Below are 15972 nucleotides of genomic sequence, written 5' to 3'. Positions count from 1 at the left end.
GTGCTCTTTCCTGTGCCTTTTCTTCATTTCTGAGACGCAAGAAGCTCTCTGACCAGGTCAGTTCTAGAAAATCCACGCCAGAAGCTCAGTTGGGTTTGGTTTTATTGGCCATATCAAAAGTGAGCACATATCAAATCACTGGTTGATCCCTCCGCTACCACACACCGAGGGGAGAAAAGTCATTTAGTTCCAAGAGAAGCCTGGTTCCAGGATAGATACAGAGGGACCCTTGGGGCAGCTGCATCACCAACTCCGGAGCAGTCCAGAGCGGTGACACGACAGCGTCTCAGGCCCCAGCACCCCTGCTCCAACCCTACATGTGGATACTTTAGGCCCTTTAACAAATTGCCACCTCTTCTTGTAGGACTTGACCTCATGTGTGGGCTCCAAGGCCTTGTCTGGCCCACACCTTCTTTAGTGTCTCTCATTTCCGTGTCCTGGCTTCCTCCTGGCTCCAAATGAGAACGTGGTAACCTAGAAGGAGTGAGACCAGTCTGACTTACACCTTCTGTTCCCAGCCTCAGAGCTTGGGGCTGGCCTGGGAACCTAGGCTTTCACAAAGAAATATTAGGAAACTGGCCGGGCGCGATGGCTCACGTCTGTAATCCCAGCACTTTGGGAGGCCAAGGAGGGCAGATAATCTGAGGTCAGGAGTTCAAGACCAGCTTGGCCAACAGGGTGAAACCCCGTCTCTACTAAAAATACAAAAAACATTAGCCGGGCATGGTGGCAGGTCCCTGTAATCCCAGCTACGAGGAAGGCTGAGGCAGGAGAATTGCTTGAACCTGAGAGGCAGAGGTTACCGTGAGTCAAGATCACACCATTACACTCCAGCCTGGGCAACAAGAGTGAAACTCCATCTCAAAAATGAAAGAAAGAAACACTAGAAGCTGGAAAGTAGCCAGGCATTGCATGACAAGACAAAGCCAGAGGGTTGGAAGGCCTCGGCTAAAGAGACCGCTGTCTTCTAGCCGTCGTCTTCACAGGCCACTGCCCTGGGGTGAATGTGGCAGGGCAGGGCTGAGGTTGGCTGGCACTGAACCTTGGGAAGTAGGGTCAGGCTCGGCAAATCAGATACATCCTCCTCTACTCACCCATTGCAGAGGCCAGCGTGTCCCCCATAGGATTGAACTCATTGAGCTGCAGAGATAAGAGTGTCAACATGAGGAGGGGGTGATGGTATTAGCAGAGACAGAGAAGGGCACAAAAGGCCTAATTTCTGGTCATTTTGATCAATAACGTAGGTTGAATCCCTGCCTTCTCCCATCATTATCTGAGGGCCCAAGCCTCACCGAACTAATGCCAGAAGATTCTGGGTCGTAGAGCTGACACATCATCTTCCCTGAGTTTCCATCGAACACATCGATTGTCCTCATTTCATAGGGAGTACAACTTTTGAAATTAGGATCTGGGTATCGGCCGACGACAATGACATTGTAGCGAGGATGCCAGGCCGCCTAGAAGATGGAGAGGCTGGTCATGAGAGTAAACACAGAACACGGTCGAGAGGGACATCAAAAACAAACTTCAACAAAGAGGGACATCAGAAGTATTCTTTGGGCCCGGCACGGTGGCTCACGCCTGTAATCCCAGCACTTTGGGAGGCTGAGGGGCGGATCATGAGGTTGGGAAATCGAGACCATCCTGGCTAACATGGTGAAATCCCATCTCTACTAAAAATACAAACAAAAATTAGCTGGGCATGGTGGTGCACACCTGTAGTCCCAGCTACTTGGGAGGCTGAGGCCGGAGAATCGCTTGAACCTGGGAGGCAGAGGTTGCAGTGAACCAAGATCGTGCCACTGCCCCCCAGGCTGGGCAGCAAGAGTGAAACCTGTCTCAAAAAAAAAAAGTCTTCTTTGCCAGTAACAAGCCAACCTAATAATGGAGCTAAGTCCTATACAAAACTACAAGAACGGTTTTTGTGTGTGTGCCTCTGCCATTGTACATTTTTTTTTTTTTAAGATGGGGTTTCACCATGATGGCCGGGCTGGTCTTGAACTCCTGACCTCAGGTGATCCACCCACCTCGGCCTCCCAAAGTGCTAGGATTACAGGCGTGAGCCCATTGTACGTTTTTAATCCCTAGCCGGCAGCCCTGGCCCTCAGGGCACCTTTGGGCCTTCTCCCTCTTTTGCATTTCCTAAGATCATACCAACTGATAAACATTTTAACATCGTCCTGACCCAGACATCGACCTAAGAGGTAAGCCTACAACAAAGCAAAAAAAGCCTCTGGTGACCAAAACCTAACAGGACCTAAGTTCTGGAGAACCCCACCACCATCCCCCTCCATCAACATGAATAAAGAGTTGAGTATAAAATTGCTACTGGCTAAAAAAGAGAAGGAAACCCACGTTTCCCAGATCACCCCAATAAAAACAAATCTGGCAGTTATTAGAATGAGAATTGGATGGGATTTTCCTAATTAAACTTCTCAAGGAAGTTTTGAAGGAGGAAAGACATGGTTAGCAGGAAGGAAGAAATAATACATACAATAGCTTGGAATTAAGTCACAAATCACACACAGGAAGCTGTAATGATACAAACTGGGACATGCAGACAGATGGATTATCAGGAACACTGATGGACTAACAGTAACACCAACTGGGGAAGGATTCTTGACGTTATTTATTAAGATTTAAGAGCTTGGATCTGTTTGAGGTACATGGGGGCCACTCAGTATTCAGTCATCATTTATTCAGTACTTACCAGTACTTACCATGTGCTGGGCATGGGGCCAAGTGCTTGAAGTATCCTGACTCATCCTCACAACAACCCTACCAGTTAGAGACTAGTATTCTCTTTTTGCAGATGAAGAAACAGATCCAAAATAAGTAATATGCTCAAGGATTCTATCCTGGGGAGCTCTGGCTGCTGGAAACTGGTGCTCCCCACCACTATGCTGAACTGACCAGGGAAGTCTGGGCATAAAAGCTGAAGATCTGAAGAAGATCTGTAATTCTGGAAAAGAATGCAGAACTGGCAGAGCTCAGGCAAGAAGGCACTGAAGGACTTGAAAGCTATTAGTCTTGGGGACTAAGGATAGAGAAGCTATTAACAAGAGTCTGAGAAAAGATGGGTAAATAAAAGAGTTATTTTTATTATTAGAAGCCACCGAAACCTCTAAGACAAACTAAGGTGAAGGTGCCGGGCACGATGGCTCATGCCTGTAATCCCAGCACTTTGGGAGGCCAAGACAGGAGGATGGCTTGAAGCTGGAAGTTCGAGACCAGCTTAGGCAACATGGCAAAACCCCATCTCTATAAAAATTGCTGGGTGTGGTGGCACATACTTGTTGTCCAATCTATTCCCAAAGCTGAGGTGGAAGGATTGCTTGAACCCAGGAGTTTGAGGCTGCAGTGAGCTGTGTTTATGCCACTGCACTCCAGCCTGGGACAGAGCAAGAACCTGTCAAAAAAAAAATGGCCAGGCGCAGTGGCTCACGCCTGTAATCCCAGCACTTTGGGAGGCCGAGGCGGGTGGATCACAAGGTCAAGAGATCGAGACCATCCTGGTCAACATGGTGAAACCCTGTCTCTACTAAAAATGCAAAAAATTAGCTGGGCATGGTGGTGCGTGCCTGTAATCCCAGCTACTCAGGAGGCTGAGGCAGGAGAATTGCCTGAACTCAGGAGGCGGAGGATGTGGTGAGCCGAGATCTCGCCATTGCACTCCAGCCTGGGTAACGAGCGAAACTCCGTCTCAAAAAAAAAAAAAAAAAAAAAAGGACAGCCTGGGCAACACAGGAAGACCCTCTCTCTACAAAAAAACAAACAAAAAAAAATGAGGTGGGAGGATTGTTGAACCTGGGAGCTCAAGGTTGCAATGAACCATGATCACGCCATTGCAATCCCACCTGGGTGACAGAGCGAGAACCTGCCTTAAAAAAAGGTGAAGGTTTGTGGGTCAACTGTCCACAGGTAACTGAAGCTGAGAAGACAGAACAGAGGGTCAGGATCTTAGAAAATGCTCAGAGTGAGATCAGAGCTGGGCTGAAAAAACTCAGGAAAATATCAGAGAGAAAGAAAACTTCTGGGATTGCAGAAGTCGGATAAAAGGAAGAGAGAGCCAAAGAGTCTGTGATGCTCTGTGCTTGGGCCAGGAGCGACCTGGGATGGCAGGCTTACCACATTAGCCTTTCCCTACTGTGGGCAGACCTGCTCTGGCCTCATGATCACAGCTTCCTTCTGTCAGCTCCTTCCCGCCACTCACCTTGATGGGTGTGAGGTGCTGGAAGTGACGGTGAGGGTGCGGGATGAGGCCCAGGGGGCAATCCCACTGGGAGGCAGAGTAAACTCGGATCTCGCTCTTCTGGTCCGTGGTCAGGAGCCGGGCTCCATCCGGACTGAAACAAGCTGGCAAAGTGAAAAGCCCCTGAGCTGAAGGAACCACGAGCCCCCCACGATCCTGGCCTGGCAGGCCTTCTCCTGCAGAGGTACCCTCCCTCCCACTCCGCTCAAGACAGGAGCGGAAGGGAAGAGGTGAACCTGGGCTGTGAACAATAAAAAATTCTGGAAACTCAGCAGCTGATGGGGACAGCCACACTCACAAAAATTCCCAGACAACAGTTTGGCAGATGCTGTTGGGGTAAAGGTTTGACGCAGTGGCTTCCACACTGAGGGAAAACCCTCAGAGAGGATCAGAGAGGCAGGGTCTGCAGGAGAGATGAGTTCTGGGATATCACACCTGCGTTGACAGGATGCCTGTGCGGCAGCGAGTAGAGGAAGCTGGCTTTCCCTCTAACCTGGCGCAGGTCCCAGATTTTCACTGTTTGATCTACGGAGGCTGTGGCCAGGAACCAATCACAGCATGGGTTCAGGGCCACATGCGTCACTTTCTTTTTGTGCATTCTGAGATTCCAAAGCTGCAGAGAAGAGCTCGGTTCAGGTGGGGACACAGAACCGAGGCAGGGGTGAGGGGGGAAAGGCAGGACATGGGAGAACCCACCTCTTTGCCGTCCATGTTCAGCAGGATCACATTCCCCACATTGTCTCCTGTGACCACCATTCGGCTATTGGCAGACACATCCAGGCTACAAAACCAGATGCTGCAGGGAGAGACTGGGTTGTAAGATTCTTGGGGACAGAGATAGGCCTATTTACTCACTGTTGCCGCTCCGGTGACTGCCCACAGCAGGCATTCAATAAATATTTGTTGAATGAATGAATAACTGTCTTGTGTGGATTCTCAGTGAGAAACATTCAGATTGCTCTACCATCCAGACAGAGGAAGTAGGGTAAGGGGGCTCAGAAATCTGTCTGGTTACTGCTGGGCCCAGGATCCCTGGCTCCTAAGAGTCCCTGAAGCAGACAAAGCTCAGACCATAAAGCAAGCCCCGAGGCACTGCCCCCCACACCCCAGGTTCTGAGTAAGCCTCCTTTATGGCTCTCTCCCTTCACTCTCCACCCTCCTTTGGACCAAAGGATACCACAAGCCAAACAGGGATTGCATGGCCCTGTTCTCAGAACTGGCTGGAAGGGCACTTCTGCCCCCTTCTGAACACAGAGGGAAAAAACACACAAAGCCAGAGCTCTTCGGGTTCCGCAAACCACCAGAAGGGGAGATTGGTTGGGGGGATGCTTCAGGGATCCTGCTATCCAGCCAAGAGAGCTTGGTTCAGTTTTTGTCTCAAACCTTCAAATCCATGCTATACTGCCTTTTACCATCCCCTATTAACATCTTCAAGCAGGAAGATTTCTTGTGGAAGAGTAACCTGGAGCCTGTCTATCCAATCACCTGCTGCACTGCGCATGCATTTCTCATCCCTGCAGACAGCCCAGGATCCATCCAATGCTAATTACACCCCAGCACCTTCACTTAATTCCTCATTAAGGAGTCAGACTCACTGCTCTAGCTGGAAATCAGAGTGACCAGCATTCTGTAATTTGTTTTTTTGTTTTTTGAGATGGAATTTTGCTCTTGTTGCCCAGGCTAAAGTGCAATGGTGCAATCTCAGCTCACTGCAACCTCTGCCTCCCAGGTTCAAGCTATTCTCTTGCCTTAGCCTCCTAAGTAGCTGGGATTACAGGCGCCCATCACCATGCCTGGCTAATTTTTTATATTTTTAGTAGAGATGGGGTTTCACTACCAGGCTGGTCTCAAACTCCTGATCTCAGGTGATCCACTCACCTTGGCCTCCCAAAGTGCTGGGATTACAGGCATGAGCCACCACACCCGGCCACATTCTGTAAATTCTCCAGCCACTTACTCTTGGGAAGGAAGTCCAGAGCACTTTATGGACAAGATTTCATCCATGTAAGCTTCCAGCCAGGAACAGGTCAGGTTATGACACCGCAGCAAGTGTGAGGAATTAAGTCTCAAGTTCTTAGCTGCTGCTCCATTCTCTAGGTGGCTGTCTAGGTCCACACCATGCTTGCTTATCTAGTGAGGGTCAAGGTCTAGTTTAATACACGTATGAGTTACAGAAGAGCTGAGGCTTCAGAACACCTACCCAAAGCAGCAAACCACCTGGACCAAAGTGAAAGCAGCCAAGGAGCAGTTTGAGAAAGAGAAAGCAGGGTGGAAAGTGGCTGACATCTTTCCTTTCTTCCCTGTGCCAGGCTGGGTTAAGGAAATGGAATCTGGATGCTCTTGTCGGAAAACTACACCTAAGCTTAGAAGCCCTTTCCCCTGCTAGTTAAACTACTCACTTGATGGTGTCTGAGCTGGCAAAAACTCGTAGAATGTTGCCTTTAAAGTCTTGCAGCCTAGTTGTTCCCTCCATTGAGGAGGCGTAAAACTGGTTGGTATTGAGAGGGTTAAACTTCAGCCCAGTGATGCTCCCTCCAGCTCCAATCTAACATGAGGAAGGAAAAAGCCAGTGAGTGATGATGGGCCTGGCTGTGAGGAAGCAGGCCTGAGCACACGTGCTGTGCTCCCACAGAAGCACCACTCAGCCTGCACTTGGGGCCAGGCCAGCTTAGACACCTGAACACTGGGACGCTCGCCACGGGCCCTTCACTTCTTTTCCTTTGAAATAGGGTCTTTCTGTGTCACTTAGGTGCAGTCTCTGAAGTGCAGTGGCACAAACACGGCTCGTTGCTGCCTGAACCTCCCGGGCTCAAGCAATCCTCCCACCCCAGCCTCCCAAGTAACAGCGACTACAGGTGTGCGCCACCATACTCAGCTAATTCTTGTATTTTTTTTTAAATGGGGTTTTGTCATGTTGCCCAGGCTGGTCTTGAACTCTTGAGCTCAAGTGATTTGCCCACCTTGGCCTACCTAAGTGCCAGGATTATAAGCGCTAATTTAAAAAAATGTTTCAGTAGACACAGGGTCTCATTGTGTTGCCCAGGCTGGTCTTGAACTCCTGCACTCAAGCGATCCTCCTGACACAGCTTCCCAAAGTGCTAGGATTACAGACATGAGCCACTTCACCCAGTCCCTTCATTTCTTTTTTTCTTTTTTTTTTTTTTGAGATAGAGTCCCGCTCTGTTGCTCAGGCTGGTGTGCAGTGGCACAATCTCTGCTCACTGCAACCTCTGCCTACCGGATTCAAGCGATTCTCCTGCCTCAGCCTCCCGAGTAGCTGGGATTACAGGCACACGCCACCACGCCTGGCTAATTTTTGTATTTTTAGTAGAGACGGGGTTTCACCACATTGGCTAGGCTGGTCCTGAACTCCTGACCTCAGGTGATCCACTTGCCTTGACCTCTCAAAGTGCTGGGATTATAGGCGTGAGCCACCATGCCTGGCCTCCCTTTGTTTCTTAAGGCTTTATTTTTACTTTATAAAATTAACATACAGCAAATTTGGGGTATACAGTTCTCTGAATTTTAACACAAGTATAGATTTAAATAACCACCACCCAAATCAGGATGCAGAACAGTTGCTATACCCCTAAAACTCCCTCGTGCTATCCCACTGCAATCATACCCTCCCCTTACCCCCAGCCCCTGGCCACCACTGATCTGTTCTCTATCACTATTGTTTTGCCCTCATAGAATGTCCTATAGACTGCGTGCAGTGGCTCATGCCTGTAATCCCAGCACCTAGGAAGCTGAGGTGGGGGGACTGCTTGAGGCGAATTCAAGACCAGCCTGAGCAATATAGGGAGACCCCATCTCTACAAACAAACAAACAAACAAAAAATTTAGGCATAGTGGTAGGTGCCTGTAGTTCTAGCTACTCAGAAGGCTGAGGTGGAAGGATGACTTAAGTCTGGGAGGTCAAGGCTGCAGTAAGTGGTGATCAGATCACTGCACTCTAGCCTGGGTGACAGAGCAAGCAAAACCCTGTCTCTAAAAATTAAATTAAAAGGCCAGGCGCGGTGGCTCACGCCTATAACCCCAGCATTTTGGGAGGCCGAGGTGGGTGGATCATGAGGTCAAGAGATCAAGACCATCCTGGTCAACAAGGTGAAACCCCGTCTCTACTAAAAATACAAAAATTAGCTGGGCATGGTGGTGCATGCCTGTAATCCCAGCTACTCAGGAGGCTGAGGCAGGAGAATTGCCTGAACCCAGGAGGCGGAGGTTGCGGTGAGCCGAGATCGTGCCATTGCACTCCAGTCTGGGTAACAACAGCGAAACTCCGTCTCAAAAAAAAAAAAAATTAAATTAAAAATAGAATGTCATGTAAATGAATTATACAGTATGCAGACTTTTGAGACCATCTTGTTGCATTTCACTCATCATGCCTCTGAGATTCATCCAAGTTGCCGTATTGATAGCTCATCTCACTTTATTGCTGAAGTATTCCATTGTATGGATGTGCCCTAATTTGTCATTACAACAGTGCTCTCTTTAAGAGGTTCAGCTCAGAGCAGTGGTTGGGTTAGGAGGGCAGGAGTCAGATCTATGCCCCTTCCTATTTTTCCAAGTATTAAAGAAAACGATGATATAAATAAACATGGTAATATCAATGGCTTAACTTTATTAAGTGCTTATTATGTATCAGGCACTGGTTTTTTTGGGGAATTTTCTTTGTGTATGTGTTTTTTTTTTTTTTTTTAAGATGGAGTCTGCGCCCAGGCTGGAGTCCAGTGGCTCAATCTCAGCTCACTGCAGCCTCTACCTCCTGGGTTCAAGCAATCCTCCTGCCTCCACCTCCTAAGTAGCTGGGATTACCTGCCCTCACCATCACATTCAGCTAATTTTTGTATTTTTAGTAAAGACAGGTTTCACCATGTTGGTCAGGCCGGTCCTGAACTCCTGACCTCAAGTGATCTGCCCACCTTGGCCTCCCAAAGTGCTGGGATTACAGGCCTGAGCCACCATGCCTGGTCAGGCACTGTTTTAAGAACCTTACATCCGAACAATCCAAGATGGCCGATAGCTAACATCCCGGGATTGCAGCTCTCAGGGAAGGCGCGGAGAACTAGAGGACGCCACACTTTCAGACAAAGTCTGGTCGCTCACGGAGCAGAAGATCCCCCAGTGGTGGCAACACACGAGTCGCCAGCACGACTCTCGTGGTCGGCGCAGCGGTTCCGCCGGCACCTCGACGCGGCAGCACTCGGCGCAGAGTAAACGGGACCGGTTCCCCTTCTGACCGAGGTTTGGAGCCCCGGGAAGGCAGAGTCGCCTACTACGGAAACAAGAAGGAAGCCCGACAGGAGAATCCTGGGCAGAAAAGCACCATCAGTTTTAACGCCGCTGCTCTGGCCCTGGGAACTAACAACCTGGACGTCCACTCAAGAGACCTAATCTGAAAGTTGGTCATTTCAAAGACGACAGGAGGATAAATTTACAATGACGGGAAGAAACCAGCATAAAAAAGCTGAGAATACTCAAAATCAGAACGCCTCTCCCTCTAAAGATGATCACAGTTCCACATCAACAATGGAACAAGGCTTGATGGAGAACGAGCGCCTCCTGATGACAGAATCACTCTTCAAGGAATGGATAATAACAAACTTCGGTGAGTTAAAAGACCATGTTGTAGCCCAACGTAAAGAAACTAGGAACTTTGAAAAAAGGTTTGATGAAATCCTATTGAGAATAGACAACTTAGAGAGGAGTATGAGTGAATTAATGGAACTGAAGAATACAATACAGGAACTCCGAGAAGTATGCACAGGTTTAAACACTCGAATTGTTCAAGCAGAAGAAGGGATATCAGAGGTCAAAGTCCAACTTAATGAAATAAAACGTGAAGAAAAGATTAGAGAAAAAAGGATAAAAAGGAATGAGCAAAGTCTCCAAGAAATGTGGGACTATGTGAAAAGACCAAATTTACGTTTGATAGGTGTACCTGAATGCGACGGAGAGAATGAATCCAAGCTGGAAAATACCCTTCAGGATATTATTCAGGAAAATTTTCCTAAACTAGCAAAGCAGGTCAACATTCAACCCCAGGTAATACAGAGAACACCACAAAGATATTCCTCAAGAAGAGCAACCCCAAGGCACATAATCGTTAGATTCACCAGGGTTGAAACGAAGGAGAGGATACTAAGGGCAGCCAGAGAGAAAGGTCAGATTAACCACAAAGGCAAGCTTATCAGACTCACAGCAGATCTCTCGGCAGAAACTCTACAGGCCAGAAGAGAGTGGGGGCCAATATTCAACATCCTCAAAGAACAGAACCTTCAGCCCAGAATTTCATATCCAGCCAAACTAAGCTTCACAACTGAAGGAAAAATAAAATCTTTTATGAACAAGCAAGAACTCAGAGATTTTATTACCACCAGGCCTGCTTTACAAGAGCTTCTGAAAGAAGCATTACACACAGAAAGAAACAACCAGTATTAGCCTTTCTAAAAATACACCAAAAAGTAAAGAGCACCAACATAAAGAAGAATTTACACCAACGAATGGATAAAACAGCCGGTCAACATCAAATGGCAGTAACCCTAAATTTAAATTGACTGAATTCCCAATCAAAAGACACAGCCAAAACCCAATGGCATGTTACATCCAGACCTGTTTCACATGCAAGGATACACAAAGACTCAAAACAAAGGGATGGAAAAAGATTTATCAACCAAATGGAGAGCAAAAATAAATAATAAATAAATAAAAAGCAGGAGTTGCAATTCTTGTATCGGATAAAATAGATTTTAAAGCAACAAAGATATAGTGGTAAAAGGATCAATGCAACAACAAGAGCTAACGATCCTAACACCCAGATACATAGAGACTTAGATTCAATGAGACAGAAAATTAATAAGGATATCAAGGACTCGAACTCAAATCCGGAACAAGTAAACTTAATAAATATTTATAGAGCTCTCCACTTCAAATACACAAAATATACATTCTTGTCAATACCACATCACACCTACCCATTAGTTTAAATGAAACATTGATTGGCCATTTTTAATACCCAATTTTTTTCAAAATAAAGCAATATTTCCATTTACTCTCCCTCTTTCTCTTCCTCTTTCTTCCTCTCCTTTACTTATTATTTTTTTTTTCTTTCTTTCTCTCAAAAAAAAAGAAATCAACTTGTAAACCTCTAGATCCAGGTCGGCAATGTCTCTCTCATTGCTTGATTTCCTTTCTTCCCTTCCCTCCCTCCCCGCTTCCTCCCTTCATCCCTTCCTTCCTCCCTACCGTCCTTATTCCCTTCCTTCCTGCCTTCCTCCCCCCCCAAAAAAAAAAAAAAAAGAACCTTACATCCCCAAGAGGTAAAGTTCTCCACTTCTCCACCTTTCTCCGCCTCCTCCACCTCTTCCTTATGCTGCAGCTATCCCAGCCTCATAGACCTGTACAAGGGCTTCTATACAACAACCACATAGCTATTCCAACATACTAACTGGCGGTTCCCTTCCCTCTATAAAACATTCTAACCTCATGGTCATTCTTGTCATTTTTTTTTTTTTTTTTTGACACGGAGTCTTGCTCCATTGCCCAGGCTGGAGTGCAGTGGCGTGACCTTGGCTCACCGCAACTTCCACCTCCTGGGTTCAAGTGACTCTTCTTCCTCAGCCTCCCGACTAGCTGGGACTACAGGCGTGCACCACCATGACCAGCTAATTTTTGTTATTTTTAGTAGAGACAGGGTTTTAGTAGAGACCATCTTGGCCAGGCTGGTCTGGAACTCCTGACCTCGTGATCTGCCCGCCTCAGCCTCCCAAAGTGCTGAGATTACAGGCATGAGCCACCGTGTCCAGTCAACCTCACGGTCATTCTAATGCTCACAGTCTGCCAAATGCTTGCTGGTAACATGACAGTCTTCTGCTCCCTCCAGTTGAGTTCCGTGCTTACCAAACCAAGGGTTACTTGTAGTTCTCAAACCTGTTTATTCCAGTTGAACCTTTCACTGTAATTAATACCAAATTTATTAAGCATGTAAACTGATGAAACACATGTAAAAACAAAGGCTGTTGTTACTTCCATAAAAGTCATGTTGAAAACTTTTCAAGAACTCGATAATGACCTGCAAAAACAATAGCCATTGGCTGAGCACACTAGCTCACACCTACAATCCCAGTATGTTGGGAAGTTGGGCAGGATAATCACTTGAGGCCAAGAGTTCGAAACCTTGATGCAGTGGTGCAATCACGGCTCAGTGAAGCCCAACCTCCTGGGCTCAAGCGATCCTCCTGCCTCATCCTCCCAAGTCGCTGTGGCTATAGGTATGTGTCACTAATATTTTTTTTTGGAGAGACAGGGTCTCATTATGTTACTCAGGCTGGTCTTGAATTCCTGGATTCAAGCAATTCTTCCATCTTGGCCTCCCAAAGTGCTGGGATTATAGGCATAAGCCACTGTGTCCAGCCTCTACAAAAAATTATTAAAATTTAGCTAGATGTGACGGTGCACACCTGTGCTCACAGCTATTCAAAAGGCTGAGGCCGGATGATCACTTGAGCCCAGGAGTTCAAGGCTGCAGTGAGCTATGATCCCGACACTGCATTCCAGCCTGGGCGGCAGAGCAAGACCCTGTCTCTATTTAAAGAAAAAAAAAAGCCATCAAATTAAGCATGCAGTGAGATATTTATAAAAGATTAAAGTGAGTAATGAAAATTTAAAAAGAATCTGCAATCAGATTGCTTCACAAATGTCTTTACTCTGTATACTGAAAACTATAAATTCGGCCAGGCTCATGTCTTTATTCTCAGCACTCTGGAAGGCGGAGACGGGAGGATCATGAGGTCAGGAGATCAAGATCATCCTGGCCAACACAGTGAAACCCCATCTCTACTAAAATACAAAAAAATTAGCTGGGCATGGTGGCGTGCGCCTGTACTCCCAGCTACTCAGGAGGCTGAGGCAGAGGAATCACTTGAACGCGGGCAGCAGAGGATGCTGTGAGGTGAGATCGTGCCACTGCACTACAGCCTGGGCGACACAGCAAGACTCCGTCTCAAAAACAAACAGACAAAAAACACCATAAATTCATATTAATGTCTTCAATTCAAATTTAACACCACAGAGTTAATTCGAGTTTCTCTCTTTCCATATTTATAATTCCCTTCTTTGACAGTGAAAAATCTAGTTCCCATTGTACTCAATATACTTACATATTTCATTAATCTTCTTGTATGTAACCAATCTTCCACACTTGCCACACGCTCCCCAAACACAACTCTTCCTTAGGCTGCTTGAACTCTGTCACCCTCCCTAGGGCACAATGACCCTCTCCACTCTCTCCACTCCTTCAACCATGCAGGCACAACTTCCTTGCCCACATCAGGCCGCCCCCTCCATGTGAAAGCCCGGTTCAGCCCACTTGGCTCCAGCACCCCACTCTAGGCCTCCTGGAGGTTCAGCCTCCTCACTCCTGCTTCCATGCCAGGCCTCCTCCACTCTTCACTCCTGCCTGCATGGATGCCTTCTGATCTTGCTTGGGCCCAGTCCCTATGTACTGAGCTGCCATCTGCCACCTGTACTGACATCCACCTCAGCTTCAGGGGCCCCAGCATCTGGCACTTCCAGCACTGTAGCCTCCCCACTATGTAAACATCTGTCTTGCTTGATCCTACCTAATGACTTTTGGTTTGAACTGTTCAGGAAGGGAAGAAGAAGATGAAGAAAGAAGAAGATAGATCTCGGCTTGCTGCTATCTCCGTCTCCCAGGTTCAAGTGATTCTCCAGCCTCAGCCTCCCGAGTATCTGGGATTACAGGCTCACACCACCAAGCTCAGCTAAGTTTGTATTTTTAGTGGAGATGGAGTTTCAGCATGTTGGCCAGGTTGGTCTCCAACTCCTGACCTCAAATGATCCACCTGCCTCAGCCTACCAAACTGCTGAGATTAGTTATGAGCCACTGCACCTGGCTGAGGAAGAGATATGGACCTTTCTTTCTTTCTTTTTTTTTTTTTTGAGATGGTGTCCCATGCTCTTGCCCAGGCTGGAGTGCAGTAGCACAATCTTGGCTCACTGCAAACTCTGCCTTCGAGGTTCAAGCAATTCTCCTGCTTCAGCCTCCCGAGTAGCTGGGATTACGGGCACCTGCCACCAGGCTCGGCTAATTTTTGTGTATTTTTAGTAGAGACAGGGTTTTGCCATGTTGGCCAGGCTGGTCTCGAACTTCTGACCTCAGATGATCTGCCCACTTTGGCCTCCCAAAGTGCTGAGATTACAGGCGTGAGCCCAGCCAGATAGTGATCTTAAAGTCTCTCTCTCCACAGACTATAAAAAGAAGGAATAATTCCCAAGCTAATGAGGTCAACATAATCTTTTTTTTTTTTTTTTTTTTACAGAGTCTTATTCTGTCACTCAGCTGGTGTGCAGTGGTGCAATCTCGGCTCCCTACAACTTCTGCCTCTTGGGCTCAAGCAATTCTCAGAAATCAGCATAATCTTGATACATAAATTTGACAAGGATTTGGCCAATTTTATACATGAACACAGATGCAAAAATCTTAAAATATTAGCAAACTCAATCCAGTAATATTTAAAAATGATAAATACACCAAAACCAGGATGAACTTATTCCAAGAATGCAAGGTTGGTTTAACTATTAAAAGTCAATCAGGCTAGCTGAGCATGGTAGCAGGCACCTGTAATCCCAGCTTCTTGGGAGGCTGAGACAGGAGAATTGCTTGAACTCAGGAGGCGGGGGTTGCAGTGAGCAGAGATTGCACCAGTGCCCTCTGGCCTAGGCAACAAGAGTAAAACTGTCTCAAAAAAAAAAAAAAAAAAAGGTTAATATCCAGAATATATAAAGAACTCCTACAAAACGACAACAAATAACCCAACTAAAAAAAAGGCAAACAGGAGTTCAAGACCAGCCTGGGAGACATAGCAAGACTCAGTCTCTACAAAAAAAATTTTTTTTTTAAGTTACTAGGTCCTTTCTGTAGGAGATAGCGAAAAAAACAAACAAAACAAAGTTAGCAGGGTATGGTGGCAAGCACCTCTAGTCCCAGTTACTCGGGCGGCTAAGGCAGCAGGATTGGTGGAGCCCAGAAGTTCGAGGCTGCAGTGAGCTATGATCACGTCACGTCACTGCAGCCTGGGTGACCAAGTGAGACCCTCTTTCAAAAAAGAAAAGACAAAGGACTTGAACAGACATTCCTTCGCAGAAAATATACAAATGGCCAACAAGGTAAAGATGCTTAACATCGCTAATGATTAGAGAAATGCAAATGAAACTACAGTGCTATCACCTCACACCCCTTAGGATGGCCATTATCAAAAAAAACAGAAAAGGCCGGACATGATGGCTCATACCTGTAATCCAGCACTTTGGGAGGGCAAGGTGGGTGAATCACCTGAGGTCAGGAGTTGACCAGCCTGGCCAACATGACAAAACCTGTCTCTACTAAAAATACAAAAATTAGCCAGGCATGGTGGCAGGCACCTGTAAACCCAGCTACTTGGGAGGGTGAATCAAGAGAATCACTTGAACTCAGGAGGCAGAGACTGCAGTGAGCCGAGACTGTGCCACTGCATTCCAGCCAGGTGACAGAGTGAGACTTCACCTCAAAAAAAAAGAAGTATTGGTGAGGAAGTGGAGAAGCTGGAACATTTTTACACTGCTGAGGGTAACATGAGATGGTATAGCCAGTACAAAAAACAGTATGGAGGTTCTTCAAAAAATGAACAACACAATTACCATTTGATGAAGCAATCCTA

The 15972-nt window shown here is 46.8% G+C and overlaps 1 protein-coding gene across 4 annotated transcripts in view; it reads right to left on the bottom strand.

Annotated features, from left to right (window-relative positions):
* Positions 1–85: 85 nt before the first annotated feature.
* Positions 86–15972, bottom strand: part of DDB2 (damage specific DNA binding protein 2) — a 30119-nt gene continuing 14232 nt past the window's right edge. Inside the window, exons 4-10 of one of the 4 annotated variants that reach the window (XM_002755229.7) lie at positions 6652–6797; positions 4949–5048; positions 4688–4865; positions 4214–4356; positions 1293–1457; positions 1095–1140; positions 86–474 (exon numbers count right to left, since the gene is read on the bottom strand). In XM_002755229.7, coding sequence (XP_002755275.1) covers positions 425–474; positions 1095–1140; positions 1293–1457; positions 4214–4356; positions 4688–4865; positions 4949–5048; positions 6652–6797 — 828 coding nt within the window. In that variant the 3' untranslated portion in view covers positions 86–424. The remainder of the gene's footprint in view (positions 475–1094; positions 1141–1292; positions 1458–4213; positions 4357–4687; positions 4866–4948; positions 5049–6651; positions 6798–15972) is intronic. The other 3 variants (XM_035262610.3, XM_017978081.4, XM_009008045.5) reach the window with 3 other exon arrangements.

Source organism: Callithrix jacchus, chromosome 10 (genome assembly GCF_049354715.1).
Source record: "Callithrix jacchus isolate 240 chromosome 10, calJac240_pri, whole genome shotgun sequence".
Taxonomy (NCBI): Eukaryota; Metazoa; Chordata; class Mammalia; order Primates; family Cebidae; genus Callithrix; species Callithrix jacchus.
This window is presented reverse-complemented; position numbering and strand designations above follow the sequence as displayed.